The 27,522-nt window shown below is 41.2% G+C and overlaps 2 protein-coding genes across 2 annotated transcripts; both read left to right on the top strand.

Annotated features, from left to right (window-relative positions):
* Positions 1-626: 626 nt before the first annotated feature.
* Positions 627-18,337, top strand: LOC117471276 (histone-lysine N-methyltransferase SETDB1-B-like). The gene is made up of 24 exons (XM_034116144.1): positions 627-667; positions 6,289-6,492; positions 7,030-7,196; positions 7,291-7,334; positions 8,250-8,376; positions 8,475-8,645; positions 8,780-8,981; positions 9,138-9,211; positions 9,323-9,513; positions 9,646-9,775; positions 9,976-10,240; positions 12,152-12,265; positions 12,934-13,234; positions 13,332-13,593; positions 13,831-13,921; positions 14,001-14,117; positions 14,212-14,381; positions 15,625-15,840; positions 16,106-16,239; positions 16,409-16,428; positions 16,574-16,692; positions 16,806-17,062; positions 17,173-17,261; positions 18,010-18,337. The coding sequence occupies exons 2-24, from the start codon at positions 6,290-6,292 to the stop codon at positions 18,125-18,127; spliced, it is 3,582 nt and encodes a 1,193-aa protein (XP_033972035.1). The 5' UTR covers positions 627-667; position 6,289; the 3' UTR covers positions 18,128-18,337.
* Positions 18,338-22,232: 3,895 nt separating this feature from the next.
* pdcd5 (programmed cell death 5) lies at positions 22,233-27,476 on the top strand. Its single transcript, XM_034117156.1, has 6 exons — positions 22,233-22,419; positions 23,136-23,179; positions 23,460-23,521; positions 26,573-26,664; positions 26,757-26,828; positions 26,909-27,476. The coding sequence occupies exons 1-6, from the start codon at positions 22,354-22,356 to the stop codon at positions 26,954-26,956; spliced, it is 384 nt and encodes a 127-aa protein (XP_033973047.1). The 5' UTR covers positions 22,233-22,353; the 3' UTR covers positions 26,957-27,476.
* The last annotated feature ends 46 nt before the right edge of the window (positions 27,477-27,522 follow it).

The following is a 27,522-nucleotide window of genomic DNA, read 5'->3' as shown; positions in this document are numbered from 1 at the left end:
TGTAAAATGTGTTGCTTTTTTATATAAATGTTCATGTAAATCCATCTGCTAACATTTTTTACTCTGTATTTTATTCTAAATGAAACTGATTCCAATACTAATTTTGTATAAATACCATCAAATCATTGACAGTGCACTGTTCTCTCAAAAAGGACCATGAACACACCCTGTGAAGTCATGTGACAATTTAGGCTATTCCCATCCTCAACAGCTTGACAAATGTTTAATAAAATCAGGCTATGATACAATAAATCATATATCTGAGTGTACAGAGAGTACAGAGTATAGCGTATACAGAGTACGCCCCCAACACCTCCGGGGGACTGCCCCCCTGACTGCCCCCCTGTCGGCGAGGATTTTAATTTAAAGTTTTTTTTTAAGTTTTAGTGGATGGATGCCTAACAACCAGAGGGTCGGTGGTTCGCCTCCTAGCATGGCAAAGTGAAGTGTGGTGGGAGAAAAGATGGCATGCGTGTGTGGGTGAATTTTATAATTTTTTTAAATAATAATAATAATATAACAAAATATTTCAAATTTTGCTGCAGCTAGACTATTGAACTTTTCCGAAATAAGGTCCGGAAGTAGATGGGCGTGACTTCGCCTCTCCTACAAGTTGGTTTGCCAACCGCCAATAAACACCAAAGAAGAATAAGAAGAGCAGCGAGGGGTGAGTGTTGAATGCTATTTCTGAATTAAGTTTACCGCTGATGTGTTTTTGAGATGAACTCCAGAGGACACAATGCCGTTTGTTTCCAGTCAGTCCACTGAAGTAACTTTCTGCAGGCTAATGCTAGGCTAACGAGCTGCTCTCACTGGTATCATGCTTCAGTTTATTGTCATTTAGCTCAGGGGTTCCCAACCTTTATTGTGCCAAGGACCAGCAGATACATTAAAAAAAAATCGCGGACCGGTTGTCAATTTTAACTGATTTTAATATTTACTCACCAGCAGGTGGCAACAGAGGCTAATTGTATTTAACAGCCTGAACAAATACCAATATGCATCCAAAACATATTGACAACGTTTAAAACCAGGATACAATTAAAACAAAAAAATTATGACCGCATTACAAATGTTAATATAATATATATATATAGTGTGTGTTGGTGTGTGTGTGTGTGTGTGTGTGTGTGTGTGTGTGTGTGTGTGTGTGTGTGTGTGTGTGTGTGTGTGTGTGTGTGTGTGTGTGTGTGTGGTGTGTGTTGTGTTGTGTGTGTGTGTGTGTGTGTGTGTGTGTGTGTGTGTGTGTGTGTGTGTGGTGTGTGTGTGTGGTGTGTGTGTGTGTGTGTGTGTGTGTGTGTGTGTGTGTGTGTGTGTGTGTGTGTGTGTGTGTGTGTGTGTGTGTGTGTGTGTGTGTGTGTGTGTGGTGCTTTTGGGAACACCCACATATACCTATGGAGTTGGCCAGATGTGTGTAAATTACTGTTCATGGTAATTTGAAAACAAATGCCGTTGTTGGACACACACCGAACATACACGCACACAGCGGAGCTGAGCAGAGCACATACACACACACATCATGTGCCTTTGTGACCGGACATTTCCTTCATACAACGAGTAATAGGGGCAACTAGAGAATGCAATTCCTGAAGAACTTGCTAGTGGGAATGCTTTATGCTGAAAATCTGACGCTAAACTGCTATGCTGAAATGTAATGTGTAAGAAGAAAGTGAAGAATTTAAATTATACATGAACACTGGGGGCTTGAATGTGTGATGAGAGAAGAAAAGAAAGTAAAAAGGCTTGGAAAAGCAGCAGAATATTTGAACTGCAAACTTTTGAACTAACTTGATGGTGAATGATCTGTCGCCATGCCAACGGCATTTTATGACATCCCATAATACGCTTAGATGCGTTGATGGCTGCATCGTTACCAAACCTGTGAAGTTTTGGGCCATTTGGAGCATTTTCACTGAAGTTATGAGAACCGTGTTTCATGGCGGGCATTGTGTTGCCATGGCAATGGCATGTCCCGTAGATGTCTTCACGGCTGGACTGTTAGCACACATGTGAAGTTTGAGCATTTTTTGAACATTTTCATAGGAGTTATACATTACATTAGGAGGTTACATTACTCTCTCTCTTCTCTTGATCGCCCTCTCTCTTCTCTTGATCACCCTCTCACTCTTCTATCACCCTCTCTCTCTTCTCTTGATCACCCTCTCTCTCTTCTCTTGATCGCCCTCTCTCTTCTCTTGATCGCCCTCTCACTCTTCTCTTGATCGCCCTCTCACTCTTCTCTTGATCACCCTCTTTCTCTTCTCTTGATCGCCCCCCTCTCTCCTCTTGATCACCCTCTTTCTCTTCTCTTGATCGCCCCCCCTCTCTCCTCTTGATCACCCTCTCACAGGAGAACACTTCACTGTAGGGTTTCTGCCATGTCTCCACTTTAGTTTGACTCTCTCTCTTCTCTTCTCTCTCTTCTTTCTCCTCTTGATCGCCCTCTCTCTCTTCTCTCTCTCTTCTCTTGCTCGCCCTCTCTCTCTTCTCTTGATCGCCCTCTCTCTCTTCTCTTGATCACCCTCTCACTCTTCTATCACCCTCTCTCTCTTCTCTTGATCGCCCTCTCTCTCTTCTCTTGATCGCCCTCTCTCTCTTCTCTTGATCACCCTCTCACTCTTCTCTTGATCACCCTCTCACTCTTCTATCACCCTCTCTCTCTTCTCTTGATCGCCCTCTTGATCTTCCATGGAAACGGCATATGATGACACCCCATAATTGACGTAGAGCTGTTGAGGGCAGGACCATTAACCATTATCTGAAGTCTGCTGCTCTGAGCATGTCAGTTGGAGTTATGACATCATCGTGTTCCATGACACAGGTGTTTATATTTTAGCTAACGAGGTGTCCAGAGATCAAAGGTTTCCATTGTTCTGAATGAGAGATAAACCTCTTACATGTGAACGTTTTGTTGAAGAACCGTAAAAGATATCGGTGAAATTTCAAAGCGTGAAGCATCTCAAGGACCTTGAGTATCTGAAGTGTGCTTTTTGTGTACTTTCGGGTCAATAATGTGGCCTTTTTTGGCAGATTAACTAAAGGTGTGCGGCTGCTGCTGTGAGGAAATATCAGCCTGAAATTACAATGGGCTTTAATGGAGACATGTTGAACGTTTTTGTCACTTCATGCCCTCAAGAGGCATTTTGCTTAATTATTTGTCATTTTTCAAGCTACGAGATGTTTTCCTACGTTTGTCATGAAAAATGATGTCTCAGGAATGTAGGGTTTGGGAATTATGGCAGTTTTAAAAACAAATATGAAGGCAAATATCAAGATTTCCTCCACTCTAGCTGTGACATCACGCACTCTAGTTAAAGGAGAGGTGTCATGGCCATTTCCACTGATCATAATTCCATTGTTGAGGTATAGTAAAATAGATTTATATTGTGCATTTTTCCAAACTCACATTGGTTTCTCATATAGCATCTCTGTAAACTACTTGTATTCACTGAATTTCACTCTCTGCCTTTAACGGCTCGTTGTAGCTCCAATAGCTCCAGCCCCCACCCTCCCTGTGAGCACAGTGTGCTCTGATTGGTCGGGACGTTGTGAATCGCGCTGAGCTCCGTGGAGGTGTTGTTTCCTTGTTTAGGATACATAGCGAAACACAGCCAAACTCATCCTGAGCACACACAAACTCACATCCGAAGTAAAAACAATAAGTGTGGCTTGATATTGAGTAAGAAAAAGGTTGATAAACGCTGTGAGAATGGGTCTGCAGAGAGAATTTTGCCGCGATCCCAACTGTCTGTTATCAGCCTGCAGCCAGGGAGGAGAAATCAGCTGAGCTGCCTGTGTGTGAGGAAGTCCGTGGATTGGTCAATTTGGACCAATCAGCGGGGGCTTAACGTAACGGCTCCACGGACGTAACGTAACGGCTCCACGGATTGGTCCATTTCGTTCCGGGTACGGCTTGACATCATGCCGTCCCGGAAGAATCAAATGGACAATGACGTATCTCCAACGAGACGTTTTGGGGAGGTATTTTCTGTGTTAGAGTTTTACTCGCTATAGGGTGTACTTTGAGGGTTTTGACTCTGCACACCGTTTACATGCATAAAAACCTTCATAACACACAAGGGGACGGGTAATAACCGGAAAAGCATGACACCTCTCCTTTAATGTTAAAATCTGAAGAAGGCCTCTGTAACAAGGTCTGAACAATGTTTAATATCTCTAAAAGTAAGAATCAGATTTAAAAGTTGTGTTACACGAATAATGTCAGAAAGATGTGTAACATTTTAAAGTTGGAATGAACAGTTAGCAGTTGAAGTCGCATGAAGATTTGTTGAAGTCTGAAGAATTTCTCCATTGACTTCAATGGTTAGAAATGTGATGAATTATGGGATGTATCTCTGGAATTATGAAAGTTATAAATGAGAAAAGTAATAGCCATCGATTCCCGACCGAGCTGAACGTTTTGATGTTTCAACAGAGTTTCTGCGATGTTCAATGCGGGAGAAGAAGACCGGCAAAATAACGGGCGGAATAATAAGAATAAAGAATTTCGTGCATAGAAGAACAGATAGTTGGAATGCTGTTAACAGCATTCCCACTAAATAATCAGGCAGTTCGGTGTGTGTGTGTGTGTGTGTGTGTAGAGGTGTGTGTGGTTGAGACGTAGCAGCCTGCAGTGGTGAACACAGTGAAGGCGGTGCGTACGCGCTGGTGCTGCACTTCTCAGAGGCTGCCTCCTGATGCTGCAGCCATTTCATGAAGTGAAGGAGGTTTTACAAAAAATAGCTCTACACCCCTGGCCGCAATGTCCTTAAAATGAAGTCAGAGTTCGAAATATATCTCAAATAATGTATGCACTGCCATTTCCCCACGTAAGCATAACAGTCTGCGATGAAACGGTTTTCTCCTGTGTGCTCCACTTCCTATTGGCGTACCGGTAACGTTCTCGTGCGCACGAGAGGCTGAGACCTTATGCTAACCAATTTTGATTTATTTTGTATGTTTTGGATGAAATAATATGACTGGTATAGGTGCGAAAAAAGAAAAAAAAAATTGAATTCTTTTTTTGATAAAATATTTTTATATATTTATAATTCTGCAAATATTACGATAAACTCACAGCTATTTTGCGGCCCGGCAGTAACACCTCCGGGGGTTGGGAACCCCTGATTTAGCTGACCTGAATGATTTCATTTAAAGTGTCGGTTAGGTTGTGGTTATGTTAAATTGTCAGTTTCGATCTCTACCGAGGTAATATTTGGAAGTTGTAAAGGGATTTCGGCCCTTGTTGTGCTAGCCAGCAATGTTAAAAGACAAAGCTTAAATGCAGCTCTTGCAGTGGCTTCATTTACACTACATGTATTGCAATCGGTTTTTTGGTGGGAATAGCAGTAAACATCAGCCCAGTCTCTCTGTTTGGGTTAACAACAACATATTGAAGTCGGTATGAATGAGAGGAAGAAGTGTAAACACGTGTGAAATGTGGCTCCACATCTCAGATATACACAGGAAAGAAATCAGGGATGCATTCATGTTTATTCTGGTAATCGATATATACTGACATATCAGCATGCAATTCTCATATGTTTTTGCAGACATTACAAGCAGAGCTCTAACTAGGTTTGAGCTGTATGTGTGGATTCATTATTGAGGTATTTTGGGATATTTTTGTGTGTGTATGGGTATCACCCGATACTCCACAAATTAGATTATTGCTGGGATGAAAGAAAAGTAGGCCACACACACACACATATATAGGAAGGCGAAAAAACTGATAAGAAATGTGTATAAACAGAAGCATGAACATTGTAAAAGTAGCCACTTGATGAACTGACTCGTGTTTGCTGTATTTTGTTGAATCTTCAGTAAACTCTATTCTATTGGAACTCTTTTGACTTTTTGAAAGTTAAATAAGTGTTAACATAGTGTTGTGAAGACATCCGGCCCAACTTCAGAGGTTTCTTCCGCAACAGTATTAGCATTGATAGAGGGGTATGATATATCATAGATAAAATAATCTTACTGGTGAACATTTTTTAATCAAATAATTATTAATTGACTAGGTGTTTTTAGGAATATTAAGACATGCTTACATTAAGGTGATCATATACATTAATGTCATACTTTGTATTGTTGCTTGTTTCAACAATAACATCAAACACCCTGAACATCTATGTTATTGAGTTACAAAATGCTGGCAATAAAGGAATGCTGGTATTACTTCAAACAACAGTTTCGGTGCAATTTAATGAGTGAGACCTGGAAAGACCTATATAAGTAGGTTTAAATTATAACTACGTTTCCTATTTCTGTTTGTTTTCCCCTCCTCAGAATGGAGGTGGAAGGCTGGGACGCCAATCTGGAGGAAGAGCTGGGCATTTCTCTGGATGAGCTGGAGAAGTGGATTGATGAGGCCGTGGAGAAGAGTGAAATTGTGCAGAAGAAAAAGGCTCAACTGACAGAGCTCAAGGAATGGGTGGAGCAGAAAGAGGAACAGGAGGCAAAGACAAACGTGCTTCTCATCGAGGCCAACAAGTACGTAGCTTTTTCCCAAAGTCCGATGGTTTTAGTCTTTATACAGTATTTATTCTATAAGGATACATATCTTCCTTATCTCAGTGTTTATTATTGTTAAGTATGTTATTGGTTGTTTGCATTTGTACTTTGTGGGTACTTGTTAAAGGTTTAAATGACAGGTTTCCATCACAATATGATACAGTACTTGCAATACTTTGAACAACACTACGATGCATCACAAAGTCTACCATGGTGTATATTAAAATGATAATAATGAATCAAATGATAATATGTTTTCACTTTGCAATAGATGATATTTGATTATTGACTTACTATGGATCAATGCACCCCATGTTATTGTGTTACATTCTTTACACTATCATACTTAAGCATTATGTATAAAATCAACACAAACAGAATCATTGTCCAGTGACAACTGTTCACCGACACTCTGTAGTCTGATGAAGATAAGTGATTGAAACCTGACCTTGGTTAAATAAGTGGACATTTGTTCAGTGTGCAATTTATACATTTTTGTTTGACATTTTTCCTCAGATCCATATTGGAGTGTGAGAGACTTGTGAAGGAAGCCTACCAAAAGAACGGTCTTGTTTACCGAGAGAGCAGCTCGGAGGATGAGGGCGGCGGGGGGGGCCTGTTGCCCTCTGAAGTAATTGAGATGGACGATGACGAAGACGATGACGTCATTGATGTTGGCTGTTGTAAGTCGTTCTACTTTAATGGCGATTTTAATTTCTACTACAGGAGGAAAACAATCAGGTTATTAAATATCATCTGTCCTTTATAATGTTTCAGTGGTTCCTCCAAAGAAACCCGGCACTCCTTGCAAAGATCCACTGGTAAGAACAACACAAAGTTTCATTTCTGTGATCCCTTTTTACACTTCATGCTCAATGTCTGTTGTGGGCTGTCTGATTCATGTGTTAACATATTTATTTTGTGGTTCCAAAAGAAAAAAGCCTTTCTGGATGTGGCTATTTTAAATCTTAATAATTTAGAAAACTTTGTCAACTTATTTTTGACAAACACTGTGGATTTCTTTAACATATATGCTCATTTTCCAGTTCGTATTGTATGTTGTGCCTCTACTGTGACATGTTTACATGCTTTAAAGTAAAAAAAAAAGACCTTTCTTTTTCTCTTACTGCCTGTACTGCAGCACCTCTTTCCCACCCTCTGTCTTTAACACCTAAATGTTAAAATATTTCCATTCGGTTTTTACCAACTGTCTCTCGCCCTTTTTCTCCTGGCGTCTTTGTTGTTCTGGGTCATGTCTCTAAACCAGAGTCTGCCGATGAGGAGTCCGGCGTATCCTGATGACTTCCCACTTAGTTTTAACGCTGTGCCAGCTGCCCACTGAGCAGTGACTCTGACTGATCCATCGGAGGCAGACCAATCTATCTCACTTGGATTAGCTGATCAGATGATCAAATCTGGCTTGGGACCATTTACTGAGTGTCATTCCCTTTGCCATCCCATTTAAACCGTGTCCCTTCAATGAAGGCACTGGTGGCCCAAAAAATACCTTAAAAAATAAAATTATTCAAAAGCTTATTGCTGATGTTCTTGGGCAACTGCCATTAGCTGATATGTTTTCCCAATTAACAAGCCCCACTACTTCATTAAGTTGTTTTCAAGCTGCTGCTATGTTAGACATATATACGAACATGCTTACTAGGGAAACTGTGGATATTCTATCCATTTGATTGTAGTGTATGCAGATGATGATGGCATGTTTAATTATTTTTTTCCAGTTAAAAGATGCCTGGACAGCACTACAGAAAACCTCCCAGCAGGTGCAGAAGTTGAGCCAAATTGTCACCAAGCCTTCACCAAATGCTGCTTGGCAACGGTCTCCATCAAAGCCTCCATCGCAGTCAGGTTAGCACACACCTATTCCCTAAACAATGTTAGATAATCCACACCTGTGTGAAAGTAGATTTTATGTTAACAGTGTGTTTGGCTGTTCCTTCCTTCAGGTATTCAGGCTTCAGTGCCAGCAGTGTTTGTGTTCCAGGCTCCGTCTCATTCCATGACGCAGCCGAACTCGAACATCACAGAAGACGAGCTGAGAGTCGGGATGACCATTCTGGGAAAGAAAGGCACCAAGACCTGGCACAAAGGCACCCTCGTTTCTATCAGCCCTGTCGGTACGTTACCAAAACATTTCATTCTTCTTTTATGCTTTTCAAGTTTCCTGTAAATATAATTATTTATTGTACTTTGTATTTTATTAGTTCAATTGTGCCATCTATAAATAAACACACCCTCTGTTTATTTTCAGGAAATGGTGTATTCAAGTATAAAGTGAAGTTTGATAAAGGGAAGAGTCTGCTGTCTGGGAATCATGTAGCTTTCGAATATAACCCCATCCTGGAGATTCTGTATGTCGGGACTCGTGTCGTCGCCAAGCACCAGGGCGGCATCCTGGTGTGCCTCTACGCTGGAGTCGTGGCAGAGATGCCCAACAACAAGAACCGCATGAGGTCCGTGTATTTAGAGTTTAATGGCCGGCATTAAATAATTTTAAATTGACGTATAGCAAACATTTGTTGGTCCATTTGCATTTTGCTGTGCAAAATTGTGTTGCAGAATATGACAACAAATGACCTTGAATTTAAACATTTATTGTATGTTTTCAGGTTTCTGATCTTTTTTGATGATGGCTATGCTTCATATGTCGACCTACCTGATCTCCACCCAGTTTGCCAACCATGTGAGTGCCAATTTCTCCGTGTTTTCTTTCTTTTTTGTTATCTGTTGAATTACTTGTCTAAATGCATGAATGAATATACTAATTAAAGACTGTGATGATCCTCGTTCACAGTGAAGCGTACCTGGGAGGATATAGAGGATGCATCATGCCGAGACTTAATTGAGGAGTACATCACGGCATATCCCAGCAGGCCTATGGTGCTCCTGAAGGTCGGACAGATCATCAAGACGGAGTGGGAGGGAACCTGGTGGAAGAGCAAAGTTGAGGAGGTGGAAGGGAGCTTGGTCAAGATCCTCTTTTTGGTATGTTGGTTAGATCAATGATAAAAAGCATTTACTAGTTAAAAGAAGGATTTATGTTAATTGCCAGTACCCACATCAGATTGAAGTTGACCTATCTGTGCAGCAGTTGATGAAGCTTTTTGTGTTTATCAGGATGACAAGAGGAGTGAGTGGATTTATAGAGGCTCCACCAGGTTGGAGCCAATGTTCAACCTGAAGATGACCTCCGCCAACACCCAGGAGAAGAAGCTGGCTGGCCAGCAGAGGAGCCGTCCTAACATGGGTAATGTTTCAACCTACACCATTAATCCATGTCAAAAGCCCAATTTATAACAAGTTGATGCAGTGTTTTAAGGGGAGACACTACAGGTAAATGGTGTCTCGCCCAAAGAAAACGACCACCATTTTTATAGTGTTTCTGTTAATATCATGTTCAAGAACATTCATTCATGTGTTTTGTTTTTTGTCCACTTTAATCTTCAGGGGCGTTGAGGAGTAAAGGTCCAGTAGTCCAGTACACCAGTGACGGACATGTTGGAACTTCAGTCAAAACGCCGCAGGGCTCACCCAGCCAGCCTCCGCAGATATCACAACAACAATCACCACAACAACAATCACCACAACAACAATCACCACAACAACAAAAACCACAACCACAACAACAACAACAACACCAGGGTCCTCTGCCCCCTCAGCCCCTTCAGCCACAACAGATCCAACAGATTCTTCCGCCTCCTCAGCCCCCTCAGTGATGATTTCTGATCTAACACTAACACTCCTGAACGCATTTCTTTCTGTGGTGTATACTCTGCAACAAAATCTGAATCAACGGGGGGATATACCTTTTTATAAGAAACAATCTCGATAACAAAAATCTGTGTCTTCTTATGATCCAGTTAGAGGTTTAACGTCACAATATCCAAATAAAAACACTGAGAGCCATCACCATTTGGGAAAAGGGAGAAAATAATTGTGTTCATGTATTATACTGCACTGTGAAATCTTCCCAATTTCATTCATACTAATTTGAAATAAAGTGGGCGTTGGCTTATAAAACGTTTAATAACTGAAAACAGGTTTTACATTTTCCACCAGAGAGGGCAGCAAAATACTGCTTTTCTACCAGAGGCCTGTACTACGAAGCTGGTTCAACCTAACCTGGATATGTTTGAGTTAGCCGGTTGGCCCAATCCAAAACATACGCGCTCTGGCTAAGCTGTACTACGACGCTGGTTATCAAGTGGATCGCTCAAGCCAGCCGTGTCCTATCTAGTTAGGTGCGCGTTCACATGAAAGGGGTGGTATTTGGAGCATTCGACCAATCTCAAACATGGACAAGCGTACTGACAGCGCAGCGTCATACTTCCTGAATGAAAAGTGAACTTTAATATTAGTCAAATATGAAGAAGTTAAACTTTAAACATCCATGACTTAAACACTTTATCCAGGATAAAAGCCACATAGCTGCACCTGCAAGGTGAATACAGCTGGTAAAAGAAAAAGTGTTTGAATGCGTACATTAACAGGTTTATGAAATCACTGCCCCGTCCAAGACACGAGTGGATCTGACTTTAATTAGGAGAATTTGACTCGAGTGTTTCGTCAACTTAATGTGTTGCTTAAAATAATACTTCTGCATACAGTATGTGACACTGTGAGTGTTGCACGGCCAGATACGGCTCAAGAAGCTGACTCAGATAAGGAAATATATGATACATTATGATGTGATATGATATGAATGATAATGGGACACATCGACGTCTGCACTCACAGTGCCGTGGACTGTACTTAATGTCCGGTTCCTTCTGTCGTGGCAGATATTTAAGTAAGCTTTCTTAACGCTAATATTATAATAGTCAGATTGCTCTGAAGATGGGAGGGGATATTCTATTAATTTTCACGTTCACACAATCAGTTGATTTTGGCCGGCCGTCGTTCCTGCAACGGCAGTTTTTCTGTATTTCCTCTATCCTGTAATATGAATGATAGCTTTAAACTCCGCACACGGAGCTCTGATTGGTCAGCAGGCGGTTCTTTCACTGAGTTGATCTCTTAGCCTGCCACCTAACCTGCTCCGGAGCAGGTTAGCCGCTCAGCATAAGTTACCATGGAAATCTAGCCTGCTAAAAAGAGAACCAGCGTCGTAGGACCAGAAAGCCCGAGATTTCCCTGAAGTCAGCCGGCTAAGCGAAAATCCAGCTTCGTAGTACAAGCCTCTGGTGTTAAAGTACTCATTAAGTCCTTCTCAAAGCAGCATAATGTTGGGCCACTTAGGGTTAGCAGAACAACAACAAAAAATACACATACTGTATAATGACCTGGCAGTGGCTTAGTTACACAAAATGTGAATTGATAGAGAACCTTTTCTACACATTTAAAAGACAAAGACTAACATTAACCTTTATTTGGATTCATGTTTTTGCGATTTTCCTTTTTTTTTTGCGATACATTTCAATACAATATTCATTATTTTTGGTTTTTCAGCTACACCAACTCCTGATGGAAATCACTAACCATTGACCGCTCTCACATTACACATGTTTGATGCTTAGTCAATGAAAGACAAACTGTTGATTTTTGGAGCTTTAAACCTAGTTGATAAGGGCAGTGGAAACCTTTGATACTGACTGACTGTCTTTCTCTCCTCGCTGTCTTCAAGCAACAAACATCAGATGGCAAAGAAGAGCACCTCTCCGTTTATTCCAGGGATAGGAGGGACCCATGCCTCCAAAATCATGCAGTCTCTTTCTGCCGGTCCCATGAACCTCTCTAGGTGAGTCCACCTCATCATTTCTTCTAATAAGTTAAAGGGCATTTTAAGTATATTCCAAATCGTCAAACTAGTTATTTGACATGCAAATTTAACATAACTTGCAATGCACAATCACTACATATTTGTTGTCAAAATAGTTGAAACTCTAGTGCCATTTTGCCTTTATCTATAAAGGGATATCTGATGAAAAATGTTGAACATTATCAGTGGCTGCGCAGATCTTTCATCCCTGTATTGACATGATTGATCAATATGGGAAACATAAACTGATTAATTTAGTTAGTCTTTTAAAAAACACATTCGTTAGTATGAAAGGGATGACATCTTGATACAGCACTGAAGGTCAAGCTAATGCAATTTAACTCATTCACTATTATACCTGGCACACGCCTGTATAATAGTGAATGAGTTAAATTGCATTAGCTTGACCTTCAGTGCTGTATCAAGATGTCATCCCTTTCATACTAACGAATGTGTTTTTTAAAAGACTAACTAAATTAATCTGATGAGTCACTTTATTTTGAAGTGAGGAGTAGGTTTGAGGATTTTTTATTTAGTGTTAGGATTTCAATGAATATGACTACAGACATTCAGAGCTTTATTCAAAAACATTTGGTACAGTCCTAATAAGATGCTGACCTTTTTCTCTTTCTTTTGTCGATCCATAGTGCAAGAATGTTGAGCACCCAGGATATTGCTGGTCCCACTTTCAAGCAGTCCTTTCCGAGACCCCCCCTTCTGGTCTCTTTCCCCCCTGCTATTCCCCACACGATGGCCACCGTCCCACATCAGCCCTCTTACCGCGCCTCCACGGACCGCATCTCCTACCTGGCACACGCCTGTCAGCCCGCATGTCTGAACAGCGTCAGACCTGTAAAACCAGACGTGCACCGAGGGAAGAACCCCCTCCTCACACCTCTACTGTACGACTTCAGACGCATGACGGGACGGTGCAAAGTTAACCGGAAGGTAAATATGAAGGAAGAGTAGTATGATGTAGTAGCTATATGAACGACTACCTAAATTGAATTGTAAAACTCTTGTCTTCCTCTTGTCCACCCCTCAGATGTCTTTCCATGTGATCTACAAGGCTCCGTGTGGGCTTTGCCTGCGAAACATGGGGGAGATCCAGCATTACCTCTTCCAGACGCGCTGTGACTTTATCTTCTTGGAGATGTTCTGTCTCGACCCCTACGTGTTCGTGGACAGGCCCTTCCAGCCACAGAGGCCCTTCTATTACATTCCAGACATCACTAATGGAAAAGAGGACATCCCCCTCTCCTGCGTCAATGAGATCGATTCTGGCCCGCCTCAGAAAGTAGCTTACAGTAAGTATTAAATTCACACATTTTTCTTTTTAAACTGTCCACCCGAACACTAACAATACCATTAAAGTGCAATGATAGATCCATAGAGTACTATTTTGTTTCTGAAAGGTATTTTTGCAAGCCTTGAGCTTTCGTCCTCACCTGCATGTACAACATATACATTAATAAATTATTACATATCAATGCAGCTAAACTTTTGCTGACCCTAATTCCTTTGCCTCCTCTCTTCTCTTCAAGGTAAAGAGCGGATTCCTGAAGATGGAGTATACATCAACACCAGTGCAGACTTCCTGGTCGGGTGTGAGTGCACCGACGGCTGTCGAGACAAGTGAGTGGAGCCATCATTGTTCATATTCCTCAGACTCGTCACAGTATTCTGACCACATGTCTTTATTTCTTTGTTAAAGGTCCAAATGCTCTTGCCACCAGCTGACCCTTCAGGCTACAGGTTGTACACCGGGGGCACAGATTAACACCAATGCTGGATTTTTGCACAAACGATTAGAGGAGTGCCTCCCCACAGGGTCAGACTTTTACACACACCATTCAAAATGACATAAGGCTGTTATTTCTTCTTCTCCCTGTCTGAATGTTTCTCTCCTGCTCTCTTTCCCTCAGGATCTACGAGTGTAATAAGCGGTGTAAATGCTGTGCTGAGATGTGCACCAACAGGCTGGTGCAGCATGGTCTGCAGGTGCGTCTCCAGCTCTTTAAGACCCAGAACAAAGGCTGGGGCATCCGCTGTCTGGATGACATGGCCAAAGGCTCTTTTGTCTGCATCTATGCTGGTGAGGAAGGGGAACAATTTTGGAAGGATAGATTTGACGGAATACAGGCTCACAAGCAGTCATCTTAAGTTTATTCATAACAATTCAACAGGAGATGATTTGATTGCAAAGTGACTCACTTCTTTACAGTGGCGACTGGTCATTAGGGGCAGGTGGGGCACAGCCCCACCTAGTGTCAGCAGAAAGTATTACAAATAATGATTACAAAAATGCAAAAAAATAAATAAAAAAATATATAAAATATATTTTAAGATCATGTTTAATCATCTGATTCGTCTGTACATTGCTGTTTTAGTCTGTGTTCTTCTAATTAGTGTGTCTACAGTCACAGTGTGTGCCTATTGAGCTGTTTAGAGCCATGTGGGACAAAACCTGATTATGCCCCTTCCTCTCGCTGTGAAGTCAACGGTGACTGTAAAAACTTCACTGCGCATGCTCAGAGTATTTTGTAATGAAATGTGTGTGGCAAAAAAATAATGACCAGAGGGGCATGGAGCTACCATCCCCACCATACGTCATCTCAAATCATTCAGAGCTGATTGGCTGTAAGTACGTGTGCCGCGAAAAGTGTGCTGTGTGAAGAGGAGACGAGAGAGCTGCAGTGGCGCGTCCTAAAACCAGGAAGTAAGCACAAAAAAGCAATGAGATTTCTCCAGAGGATTTTAGAAAATAGCTCGAAATAAGATCTGTGGGAAACGTACCTGTTAGATAAATGCACGTTTTGATTAGCCGGATAACATCCACATGTCTACCCTACTTTTATAATTTTATAAATCTATGGATTAGATTTATGATAGACTTTTGAAACTACAAGAACATAAGGAGGACTTTTACAAAAAAGTAATAGAAATGTTTGTCCAGAAGGATAGGCAAATGGACTTCATCTTCAAGTCAAGGTAAGACCGCCATTTTATTGAAAATGGGATCTTACTAAGAGAGAACAATTCAATATTTAAATGATAAAATGACATTTTTTGGGTATCCTTTTGTTGAACTGTCTGTTTAAAATTAATCGAAGCATCAGACAAAAAAAGCTTTTGAAAATAATATTATATTTTGGTTTAGGTCAAAATATAATATTTGTAAACCTGAAGAGTCAGTGCCAGTGCCTCACCAGCCATGAACCTCACTGCACGTCACTGCAGAAGCTTATATATAGACATCTAAGTTTTTTGTGCCCCACCACTTTTGTACATATAAAAACGCCACTGCTTCTTTATATCTTTCCCTCCCGTTTTACCAGGTAAAATCTTGACGGACGACTTTGCTGACAAAGAAGGTCTAGAGATGGGCGACGAGTATTTTGCCAATCTGGACCATATAGAGAGTGTGGAGAACTTCAAGGAGGGCTATGAGAGCGAGGCTCACTGCTCGGACAGCAGCGTGGACGTGTCGAGGATAGAAATCCAACCCTCCGCTTTAGTAACAAATAAAGCTGGAGGGAGGCCGCCCAAAAATGGTGAGTCCAAGCCCAAAGGTGAGAGATCAAGATGGTGCATGATGGACCTGGTTAGATTCTCAGCTGTTTTTCCTTCTCTTGACCAAGGCTGACGCATACTCCTTCTCCTCGTGATTTAAAATAATGTGTTTTCTTTATCTATTATAGCCCATACCCCAAGCTCATCAGGAGACAGTTGAATACAAATAAATAAAATGGAATAGTATTTGAAACTGGAAGATTTCAGCTCTTTATTTTTATACACACCTCTCCTTTCCTGCCCCAGGGAGTCAAGACAGTAAAGATGGCTTGAGCCTTTCAGCAAAAGGAACCGATGAGGAGAAGAATCCGCCGTCCATGCCTGAGGAGACGGGGAAAAGCAAAGTGGCTTTATGGCTCACCAGCCAGGGGCTGAAGAAGGTGAGTGCTGAGAATAAGGTTATATCGAGCTCTTTGTGGACAGCCTTTTTTAAATAATTTGCCCCTCATTAGACCTTTTTGTTATGTAAAAGGTGGCTCTTATTCCAGGAGATGTTGTGCTGTAGTTGTCAATGATTGATGATCGTTTATTTTCTTTATTCCATTACAGGAGTCCGGGGACGGCAAAAGGTGTGTTGGACTTACCAAAATATGCTTAAATAGATAAATATTTGTTCCTGATTTCAAACATGTTTAACACCAGCTCTTAATCGCTGTGGTCAACAACATAACGTTTGATTGTTGTTAAGATAAATTGTGTGTGTCTTGTGTGCAGTCAAGTGAAGTCAGAGTCGGGGAAGAAGCAGGATGTGATGACTCTCTCTGACAGTGATGATGTTCAGACCAACAGCTCTGGATCTGAAGACAACAAGGAGAAAGAGAAAGTCATCCCGGGTGAGGAATAGAGAAATGTTAAAGCACTGTATTCACACCACACAGATATTGACCACATGGTTTTAACTTTTTATTTATTGTCATTTGCTTCTGTTGCTGCTGTTCTGTCTCAGGTGTGACTAAGAAGCAGGTAGCAGTGAAATCTACTCGTGGGATCGCTCTGAAGGGCAGCCACGGCATGATGGTGAAAACGGGACCACCTGGAGGCGGGGGAGGGCAGGGAGGTCAGGGAGGGAAAACAGGAAAGCAGGGACACACTGGAGGAGGCAGGAAAAACACTTACAAAAATTCCCGTCTGTTCTTTGACGGAGAAGAGTCCTGCTGCATCATTGATGCCAAGTTGGAAGGAAACCTCGGGCGGTACCTCAATGTAAGTGTTTAATCTACAGGATCTCAGTGTATCCATTAGAGGTCAATTTAATATATTTTCCTATGTATTTATCTTGTATTTGACCCTCTCGTCTCCTCTTTGTCTTACAGCACAGCTGTAGTCCTAACCTTTTCGTCCAGAATGTGTTTGTGGACACGCATGACTTGAGGTTTCCCTGGGTGGCGTTCTTTGCCAGCAAGTGAGTGTTGGAACAAATGTTAAGTTTGTCACAGATCCTTTTTTCAGAGTCTGAGGAAAATTAAAGGGGACCTATCATGCAAAATGCACTTTTGTACGTCTTTTAAACATGAATATGTGTCCCCGGTGTTCCAGGGAACTCACCAAGTGTCAGAAAACACAACCCTCTCTATTTTCCTCCATACCCAAATCTCTAAAAAAGGGGCTGCAACGGATCTGATAAAAACTGATCCAGATTTGAACACTGTCCTGACGTCAGGACAGTGGCGCTACGGCTATTGGGCCAACTCCACCAATCAGGAGGAGACAGCCACGGCCATTGCCGTTCGAAAGCGCTGGAGACGCTGTAGTACATATGCCAGGCCAGTAGATGGTGCTGTTCTCACTGAATCTGCCCTTGCAAATACAGAGCTAGAAATTGTCAAATTGAGCGAAATGAGGCATGGCTAAAATGCATGATCTGTTTGGTATTTTGAAAAAAAAAAAGTATAAATATGCCTTATATAGGTATGGTCCTACACTATTATTCAAATATAGCATGATAGGTCCACTTTAAAGCAGTGAGGCTTTTGGGGATTTTAGGGAATTTATATTTTGAAGAAGAAGCTTTTAAACTGGAAGTGATTATTCCTTATTTCACATAATTGATCACCGTGACCACCAGCTTTAATTCCAAAAGTAGACAATTAGTTTAGTATTAGTGCAACATTTTATCTTTATTTTAACATCCTGCTTGTGTCCCTGTGCAGGCGGATCCATGCCGGCACGGAGCTGACGTGGGACTATAACTACGAGGTGGGCAGCGTGGAGGGGAAGGTGCTGCTGTGCTGCTGCGGGTCCAGCGAGTGCAGAGGGAGGCTGCTGTGATCCTTCTCTGCTTCATCTGTAGGAAACTATAGGAGTCCTTTTGACTCTGTAACTTTGTTCTTTTTTTTTTGTTCTTTTTTAAAGTTGATCCATGCATTTTATTACCGCTGTTTTGCGGCTTTAATTTATAAGAAACATGTTTCCTGGTGTGTCTCATGTTATCCATAAATCTCTTTCTTTACATATGAATAAAATGTAATGTTTCTTCAATGAATCTGAAGTGTCTCTTAACTGTCGTGAATCAACATTGGGTATAATACAACATATTATAATGATTAATTAGATGTCTGAAAACACAGGAAATGGTACAATTTCAAGGTGAACCGGTTTCATTATCGAAAGAAAATTTACTTTATTTAATACAACATTTACGGTACAAGATTTACATCATACAGCCCATGTAGTATAATATTTTACAAATTATGAATTACAGCAAACATGTGCAATATATCCATTATTACAGCTCCGTGGGTTGGCAGTAAGGCGATATGGGTCCGTTCTTATTGTGCATCCATGGGTAAAACGCATGTAGTACTGAACACGTCACATGAACGTGCCGGGCGGCGCGGTCTCGTGGGTTAGATGCACGTTCATAATGCAGAGGAAAATAACTCTTAGAATAACGTTATTAGCACATTTTGCAACTTGAGGACCGAATGTTTTTAATAAGGGCTATACAAACGTTCATACTGTGTAGTTTATTTAGTTTAAAAAAAATTATCCAACGATTTACAGACTCTTTGATTGATTGATTGAAAAGTTTATTAACAGCTTGTATATTGGGTACAGTACAGTACAGCTCAAAACATACAATTGTTAAGGGGATGCAGACCAGAGAAAGACTTTCGTCTTGTTTACATCAGGGTCCCCCATTTCCAATTCATCATATCATTTAAGACATATAAGACATATTTGACATACAGATGGCTTATTTACAATTTACATACAGGTGGTTTTTTACATACAGATGGCTTATTTACAATTTTCATTTTAGATTTCGTTCTAATACATCCTAACCGGACATTTAAGACATACCAAGTCTACAGATATACAGTTAGTAACAGAGTCTAAAATGCGAGTATATACATAGATGGGGGGGGGGGAGCTGTCCATTGTACGACAGGTTGAGATTTGTACCATTACCGGGGCCAGTTTTGCAATGCTCTCCCCCTAAGGTGCTCTTTAAGAGAGGTTTTGAAGGTAAGTATAGTTTTACTTTCCTTTACAGTTGTGGGAAGAGCGTTCCACCTTGATGTGGCATAATTCCGAAACGTGTATTCCCCCTTTTTTGTGCCAAATCTGGGTTTTACATGATTTGTGGAGCTCCCTCTGGTGTTATGATCATGGTATTCCTTGACCTTTGGGAAGAATTTTGACATGTACATGGGTACCATAGAGGTGTAGTGGATCTTGTAGACCAGGCCCATTGCAAGTAGCTGTACTCTGTCGTCTACTCTAAGCCATCCTAGGTTGTCAAAGTGGGCAGAGGTGAGGTGGGTTCTAGATGAAAGGTCAAGCAGTAGTCTGACCAGTTTATTTTGCGATGTTTGAAGTTTTATTTTTAGCGCCTTGGAGGTGCTATGGTACCATGACGTGCAAGCATAGTCATAGTACCCTTGAATGAGTGCTCCTGCCAGAGTTTTTTTGTTTTGTTTACCAGAGAGGAGATCCGGTATAGGAATCTAGTTCTTTGATTGAATTTTTTTATTACATTGGATGCCATTTTGTCACAGGAGAGGTTTGCCTCAAGAATAGATCCTAGATATTTAATTTCCTTCTTTCTAGTGACAATAATGTCACCCACTGCAACTGAGAAGTCGTCGGATTTGCTGAGATTATGTTTCGAACCGAAGAGAATGGACTCTGTTTTACCCAGGTGTAATGACAATTTATTACCGGCGAGCCAGGTGCAGATTCTGCCGAGCTCGGAGCTGAGGGTTTTTTAAACCTGCAATCTGCTCCTGTCAGAGACCAGCAGGGCTGAGTCGTCCGCGAACAGGAACAAGTTGCAGTCACATGCTGATGACATGTCATTTGCATAAATTAGGAACAGTAACGGACCTAATATGCTTCCTTGTGGAACACCACAGCTCACTGGGAGGGGGGGGGACAGAGTACCGTTTACCTCCACCATCTGTTCTCTCCCCTCCAGGTAGGATTGCATCCAGCTCACCGATAGTTTATCAAAACCAATTGCTTTTAGCTTGTCAATCAGAATGGGGTGATTGACAGTGTCGAAAGCCTTTTGTAGGTCCAGCATCACCATGCCGCAGTATTTACCCTCGTCCACCTCTTGTTTGATGTGGTCGTTCAAATAAAGAAGGCATGTGTCAGTGGAGTGGGATGTTCTAAAGCCAGATTGAAATTCATAGATTAGATTCTTTTCCGCGAGGTACTTTTCAACCTGTTCATATACTATTTTTTCCATGACTTTCGAGATGGAGGTAAGTATAGAAACAGGGCGGTAGTTGCCTGGGTCCAATTTGCTGCCCTTTTTGTGCAGGGGGGTTACTCTTGCAATTTTGAAGTCTTTGGGTACTTTTCCCTGTTTTATGGAGAGATTAATTATGTGAGCTATAACTGGTGAGATGGCGGTTGCTGTGTCTCTGAGGAATTTGGAGGGGATATTGTCGTGGCCAGTGGCCTTGTTAGGTTTGAGGGCGCTCAGTTTAATGAGTACCTCTGCTGTTGTTACCCTTGCTAGACTGAAATCATCTTTGCGTACCCCTAGGTTTTTGTAGTAGGTCATGATGTGATCTACTCCAAAAAGCCCTGAGTGGGAGGGTAATTTATTTACAAGAGTTGTGGCTATGTTTGTGAAAAAAATGTTCAAGTACTTGGCCACATCCAGTTTGTCTGTGATGAGCCTGTTATCTGTCTTTATGTTTAAGTTTGAAAATCTCGTTTTGAGTTTTTTACTGCAGCCAAGCTGGTTATTGAGTAATTTCCAAAGTTCACACGGTTTATTTTTGTTTTCCTCAGTTTTGTCATTGATGAAATTCTTTTTGGCAGTTTTGATCATGGAGCTTACGTCATTTCTTAGTCTGTTTCTTTCAATTTTTAGTTCAGTCACGTGGGCCTGGAGTTCACTGCTCGTGCTTTTGGAAAGCATTGACTGACTTTTATGAAACTCAGAGCATTTTTTGTCTCTGGTTTTCATGGCGGTCAGTATGCCGGAGTGCATCCACGGCTCAGCGCGATTTTTTACCCTGGTTGTTCTTAGGGGGGCCAAATCATTGATTATTGCAGAGAATTTGTTTTTGAAACCAAGCCATGTTTCTTCAACTTGTGTACCACTGAGCTCATCTCTTTCCCAATGTTAGTCAATGGGAAAAAGTGTTTCCGGGCCCAGCAACCTAACGGAAGTGTAGTACCGCCGTTTGGCCACAACGAATATTTTCCTCAGAGTCCGGCGCACTTCCTGGGGGCTTGACACGAACGCGCAATTGACCAATGAGGGCACGAGATAAGTTTGTGCACAGATGGAAGGCTGACAGGCAGGTAGGCCATCCAGTTATTTTAGCTGAGCCGGCTAAAATGATTGGTCGTGCTTTTTACAGTACTATGGCTTCCACAGATTACATTTTTCAATGTATACATGTATTCATTGTCAAAGCACTTAAGATATTCATTGCTATCGGGATGTTAAGAGCATTCCATGGAATATAACAAAAAGTGTATCTCGAGCCGGTTTCTCAAACTTACCTACCCCACCTTTAAGCAGACATTATTAATGTATTCAAACCACCAGAGGAATCGTTAGGACATGTGTGAAGTGATTTTGGTAGAACTTGACTTTTAATATGACTAATATATTGCATTGCAGTCTGCTTACTAGTTAAAGAAAGACAACAATTGAAACAAAGCTACACAGACTTGAGTGCTACAAGATTTAATGGTTTAAAATTGTAGTCACATTATTGGAAAATTAGAAAAGAAGATTCACGTTGGCTGGCGGATGCAGCCAACGTGAATCTGAATGACGCAAATGACGCCTATGCTGTAATTATTAAGTATTAGAGTAGTACACCATAAACTGACAACTTGTTTTTCTTGTGTGATCATTACTCTGTTCTCGATTGCTTTAGTGTTGGATCGTTTTTTCCGAAATTGACTACACTCCCCTGGACTGGGTAGGGCCTTGCCTCAGAGGAGAATTTGGGCACATTTGATTACGTTACCGCTTTCTTTATCACTGTTGTGGGTCCACATCACTATTCCTAACCATGGCAGACGAAGAATTAGAAGCAATTAGGCGTCAACGAATGTCGGAACTACAGGCAAAGCAAGGGGTAAGGACAAAACATGAGCAGAAGCGTGTTTACGGCCGCCTTATAAGGAGATGCTGAAGAGAGCTTCATTATGCTGCTAGCTAGTGTGGCTAAACCAGTCACCAAAACTCAAATTATTTAACCATCTGTAAGGGGAATAGATGCAGCCCTCCTAAGATAGCCATGTGCATCTAAATGAAATGTAATTAACTCAGTATTTAGTTAGAGAAATCACAGTAATAATAACCAATGTCCCATTACTTGCACTGCTAGCTCTGCACCAAATGACAATGACAGTGTTAGCTGAGCAAAATTAAACAATGACTTATGAACAATTTAACCTATTTAAATGTATTTCTGTCCCATTTCACAAATACAGGGTAGAGCTTAGATGGGGTGAAGTATTCTCATAAATTGTCTGTTAGAATAATGTTAAGTGTGAAGTCAGGCCAGCTATCCACGTAACAAAATGAAACATTAGTTGAAGGTATGACTAACTACCTTGTTGTAAGAATGTTATTAATTTATACTTGTACTTTTTACAAAACCATTATATTCTTGCAATCTTTTAGCTTTCCCCGCAAGGCAGTGATTTATCTTTTTTTCAAATAAAAAGATATCCAACCCAGCACATATCTTACACATATCAGTGGCTAGAAATATAAGTGATGATTATATTTAAGAGATTACAAACAAATGTAACCTTTATGTAATGGTGCTCTAACCTGTTCTTTCAGGATGCCTCAAATAATCAGCAACAAGGAGAGGAGGCCAAACAAAGGTAACATTAGAACAAAAACATTTGTATACAAGAACACCTGGAAATGTTATCTACCAACCTTTTTGAGATGATGGTTCAGAGTTACAGTATATCTTAAAGAAAATTAATACACATTTTATATCATATTAAACCTGTGTAGCTGTGGGACCAATCTGGAGAAATCCACTGTTCTGATGGCGAAAGTTTAATAATTGTTCTTTACTGTTTTCCCTTTACTCGTCCCAATTGTAGATTTTGACAGTGATTGCTGATGTGGTAATATTTTCCATTTTATTCTCAGAGAAACGGACATGAGGAACACTATATTGGCTCAGGTTTTGGACCAGTCTGCCCGTGCCAGATGTAAGTTCGCTCTCATATTTATTGTTATATCTATTCAAATAACTTTTCAAAGTTGATCATGCTATCTAGAACAAAGTGCAATCATTTAATATGTTTATTTCTTTGGAATATAAAAAAAGGGCGCAAAACTATAATGCAAACATTTGTGTGAAAATCAACAAACATTCAACATGAAACACAACTTATGAGTGGTTTCTATTCACTGAGAGTGTCAAATGCGGCTTTCACACCAGCGCTTTTCCCTTTCTAGCTCCTAGCTAGAGCTTTTCTGGTTCAGCTCCGGTTTCCCTTTTCAGCTCCCGCTCTGTTCACACCGCCCAGAGCTGCCGCTGCTGCGTCATGACGTCACCGTTTACATCGCTGATTTTCTCCCCAACGGAGCTCACAACAACAACAGCAACAACGGGGGACTGCGTTGGGTCGATGATCGTGTTGCTTTTAATCATACGAAGCCAAATTAAATTAAATAACGACTTCTCCAACCTTATACTTTTCTCCAGAGTGCCGTGGTTCATTGTTTATTAATGTGTTTCAGCGGCATTTACCGACCGCTGCAGTGCCGGCTGCTCTTCCACGGGAGTTTATTCTCTCGTTAGCTCCGGGTTAGCTCACACGGCTCTAAAGTATTCACTGTCTGACTGTCACACAAGCAGCTGATACATATCCCCATTTCCCCTTAAGTGAATGTGTGTCAGTCTGAATTGACGCTGTTTGGCATCACAACGCTGTTATGAAAGTTTCTCTGGTATAACATGGGTGATGTTAGCATAGCAACCAAAGCTAAACTGACTACTTGCTAAGCCGTTTTCTACAGGCACATTTTACCGGCGTATTTTTCATTATGATTCTACTTGTGATAGTCGGACATGACAGCCTGTGCAGCCCATGTATTGATTCCATCCGATAGCTGCTATAATAAAAAACAAAACGTCTGCCTGCTCTCCACAATGATCAATAACAGCGAACGGATGGTCAAAGTAAGGTACAAATAAACAGAATCACACGAAGCCTGGTTAGTGTTGCCTGACTTTATAAAGTGTGTTTTTTTTTTGTAAGTGTGTGGTTGCCTTCTAGTCACTTTGCTCAGCGCTACTGCTTGTAGGCAGGCATGACGAGAGTCTTCAGTCGACCCATGTTCAGGGGAGGTGGGTTTGGTTTCCTGCACGCCTCGACGTAAGAGAGACGTAAGCGACGCCGCCTCTAGCTCCGAAGCTCTTGCCTCTAGACCAGGGCTCTCCAACACGTCGATCGCGAGCTACCGGTAGCTCGCGGGCAGCTTTTCAGTAGCTCGCCGCTCGATTATCGATTATTGCGTAGTAAGGTTGCTTATTGATTTTTCGGCCGCGGCTGCCAATAACGTTTTTTCATTTTAGAATTGTTTCTGTCACACGAATATCAAATGGTCGGTGACGCAGAGATCTAGGAACAGACGTGACAGCAGCACAGCGACACCACACACGGAGCAGTCTGCTTTCTCCACCAACACCAGTCCAGAACCAACAGCAGAATGACCCGCTCTGAATCAGGCCCTGTCGCTGCGGCTCAGAGACACACAGGGAGGGATTTGTGTTTTTTGAAAAACACTCGTTATCGTCATGTCAGGTTTTTGGTGGATTTAATCAAGTCTTGGATTGCAGAGTATGAATGTCCTCTTGCTATTTTCAGTTGATAAATACTTGTGTAAAGTTTGTGAAGGCAGGAATAAAGCTTCCGCGATCACCGTCTCCTCTCCGTTCCTCCAAACCCCGCCCCCTCCCTGAAAATAATGAGTGACAGGCTGATAGTGACCCGATAGAAACTTTATTATTCACTTAATCACTGAACGAGATATGATGAAGTTAACCTAATCTCATACATTCATGGGATTTATGTAACAGTAAGACAGAGAATGTAAGTGTGCACCCACATGCACTATTTTTGTTTTTATAATGCTGTTGTAAATACTCCTGTTGTCTGCTGTGTTCAGACTTAAGTCATGTGTGTGATGCCACATTCAGGACATTCAGTGTCTTTTTTTTAACAGAAGACCGTAGCTAGAAGCTGCAGCTAGACTGCAGAAGCATTAGTCTTTTGTTTTTGAGGATGGAACCATTTTCACACACAGATATAGGGAGGCTAGACCTATACAATTGATTTATTATGGTTTATAATTTAATGTCAAGACGAAGAAGAAGAAGAAAAAGATGGCTGAACAACTGTTCAGTGTCAATCCTGTGGAGATCTCCAAAATAATGTTCAGCTTAAGTCTCAGCAAAACTCACAACATTTCTGGAGCCTTGTAGACCCCGAAAACTATAGAACATTCACCAAGCAGCACTGAAAATGTCTGCTTTATTTGGTTCTGTTCTACATACCTTTGTGAAGCAGCTTTTTCTGACATGAATGAAATCTAAATACAGAACAAGACTGACTGAAGAACATTTAAATGACTCTATTAGAGTGAACCTAATGGGTACACTCCAGCATACACCTGTATGGTGGACTGCCAGTGCCATTCATCTCACTAACAAAAGAGTGAAATGCTTGTAAGGTGGTGATTAAGGACACTTATGTGAATGTTAAGTGATGTACGTATACGTGGGCCATAATAATATGTGAGAAATCTTCGTTTTCTTGGACCTTGATGTGAAGTTAAGATTTTTGATAAGCTTTAGGTATTGCAATTTCACACGTGTACAAAAGTATAGCTTAATTCAACTGATGAGGGCTATGTGAATAAATGTAAGCGATGTGATGCAAGTAGCTCTTGGCCACTTTCATTTTTTGAAAGTAGCTCTCAGATGAAGAAAGGTTGGAGACCCCTGCTCTAGACCGACCATTTTTTGGAGCTGGAAGTGAACCGCATTCCGGAGCTATGAGGCAGCGCCGCTGCGGTGTGAACAGGAAAAAACGGTACTTTTCAGGCTCCAGCTCCGAGCCGGAGCTGAAAAAGCGCCGGTGTGAAAGGGGCAATAAAGGATTTACTAGGAAAACCTAAAGCTCCTCTTACTGGATTTTTGATAAACGTTCATTGCTGCATGTGAATAATATTTCTAATCTTTTTTTTTTCAGTGAACAATCTTGCTTTAGTGAAGCCGGATAAGGCCAATGCAGTGGAAAATTATCTCATTCAAATGGCTCGTTTTGGAAAGTTGGGAGGAAAGGTAAGACCACCACTTTCTGATGCTTGAAGCACTTTTGTTATAGATATTCCTTCTCTGCGAGCAGAGCAATAACTGTTTTTTGTTTTGGTCAGATTTCAGAGTCGGGCTTGATCGAGATTCTAGAAAAAGTCTGTCAGCAAACCGAGAAGAAGATGACTGTGACAGTAAGTCCCACTGAAGTATCTCCTATGTTTGATGTATTATCCGTCACTTCTCTATCTTACAAAATGTATGCTCTCTGTAGTTCAACAGGCGGAAGGTGATGGACTCAGATGATGAGGATGATGACTAACTTTAAACTGGAGGAACAGGCCAAAAAACAGGAGAGGATCTGCTTTACTCGGACTCTGATACTGTCTTTGACCTGTTAGTAGAACCTGGGATTCCACACTATCTGATGTGTGTCTCTGGAACGACATTACCAAGAGGAAAGAACAAAGTGGAGTTAAATTTTGACATAACTGGTAGGCAGTATAATACACACAGTGTCGAAGAAGGGGCTCTTTTGCGATCTCTTTTCAAACAAGTAGCTACAAATTTGCTCTGGCTGTGTTGTACCCATAACAGCTGATGGCACTGTTTTACTCCTCTAGTCCTTCTCAGTAGTTACTCTTTTTTTTGTCACCATGTTTAACTGTTCTGTTCAATCACAAGAAGCTATACAAAGTGCACTGCTGTTGGTGCATTTGATCTAGACTGTTTTGTTAATAAACACATTGCTCTTTATTCAGGCCAACATTTGTATGTTGCACTTGGATGTTTTCTTTTTGCTGAGATGTATGTTAAAGGTTTACATAAAACAATTAAAAAAGTCTTACATTTTAAATGTTTTTTTTTTTTCTAGTTAACTATTTTTAA

This window comes from Trematomus bernacchii, unplaced genomic scaffold (genome assembly GCF_902827165.1).
Source record: "Trematomus bernacchii unplaced genomic scaffold, fTreBer1.1, whole genome shotgun sequence".
In the NCBI taxonomy this organism is placed as follows: domain Eukaryota; kingdom Metazoa; phylum Chordata; class Actinopteri; order Perciformes; family Nototheniidae; genus Trematomus; species Trematomus bernacchii.
The sequence above is the reverse complement of the archived record's forward strand: the minus strand, read 5'-3'. Positions and strand labels throughout refer to the sequence as shown.

Bases quoted from the DNA above. Each gene is read 5' to 3' on its own strand.
- LOC117471276 (XM_034116144.1), top strand. From the start codon at position 6,290: ATGGAGGTGGAAGGCTGGGACGCCAATCTGGAGGAAGAGCTGGGCATT. The intron at 13,235-13,331 runs GTAAATATGAAG...TCCACCCCTCAG, and splicing joins GGTGCAAAGTTAACCGGAAG to ATGTCTTTCCATGTGATCTA. The intron at 16,429-16,573 runs GTGTGTTGGACT...TCTTGTGTGCAG, and splicing joins GAGTCCGGGGACGGCAAAAG to TCAAGTGAAGTCAGAGTCGG.
- pdcd5 (XM_034117156.1), top strand. From the start codon at position 22,354: ATGGCAGACGAAGAATTAGAAGCAATTAGGCGTCAACGAATGTCGGAA. The intron at 22,420-23,135 runs GTAAGGACAAAA...CTGTTCTTTCAG, and splicing joins AACTACAGGCAAAGCAAGGG to GATGCCTCAAATAATCAGCA. The intron at 23,180-23,459 runs GTAACATTAGAA...TTTTATTCTCAG, and splicing joins GGAGAGGAGGCCAAACAAAG to AGAAACGGACATGAGGAACA.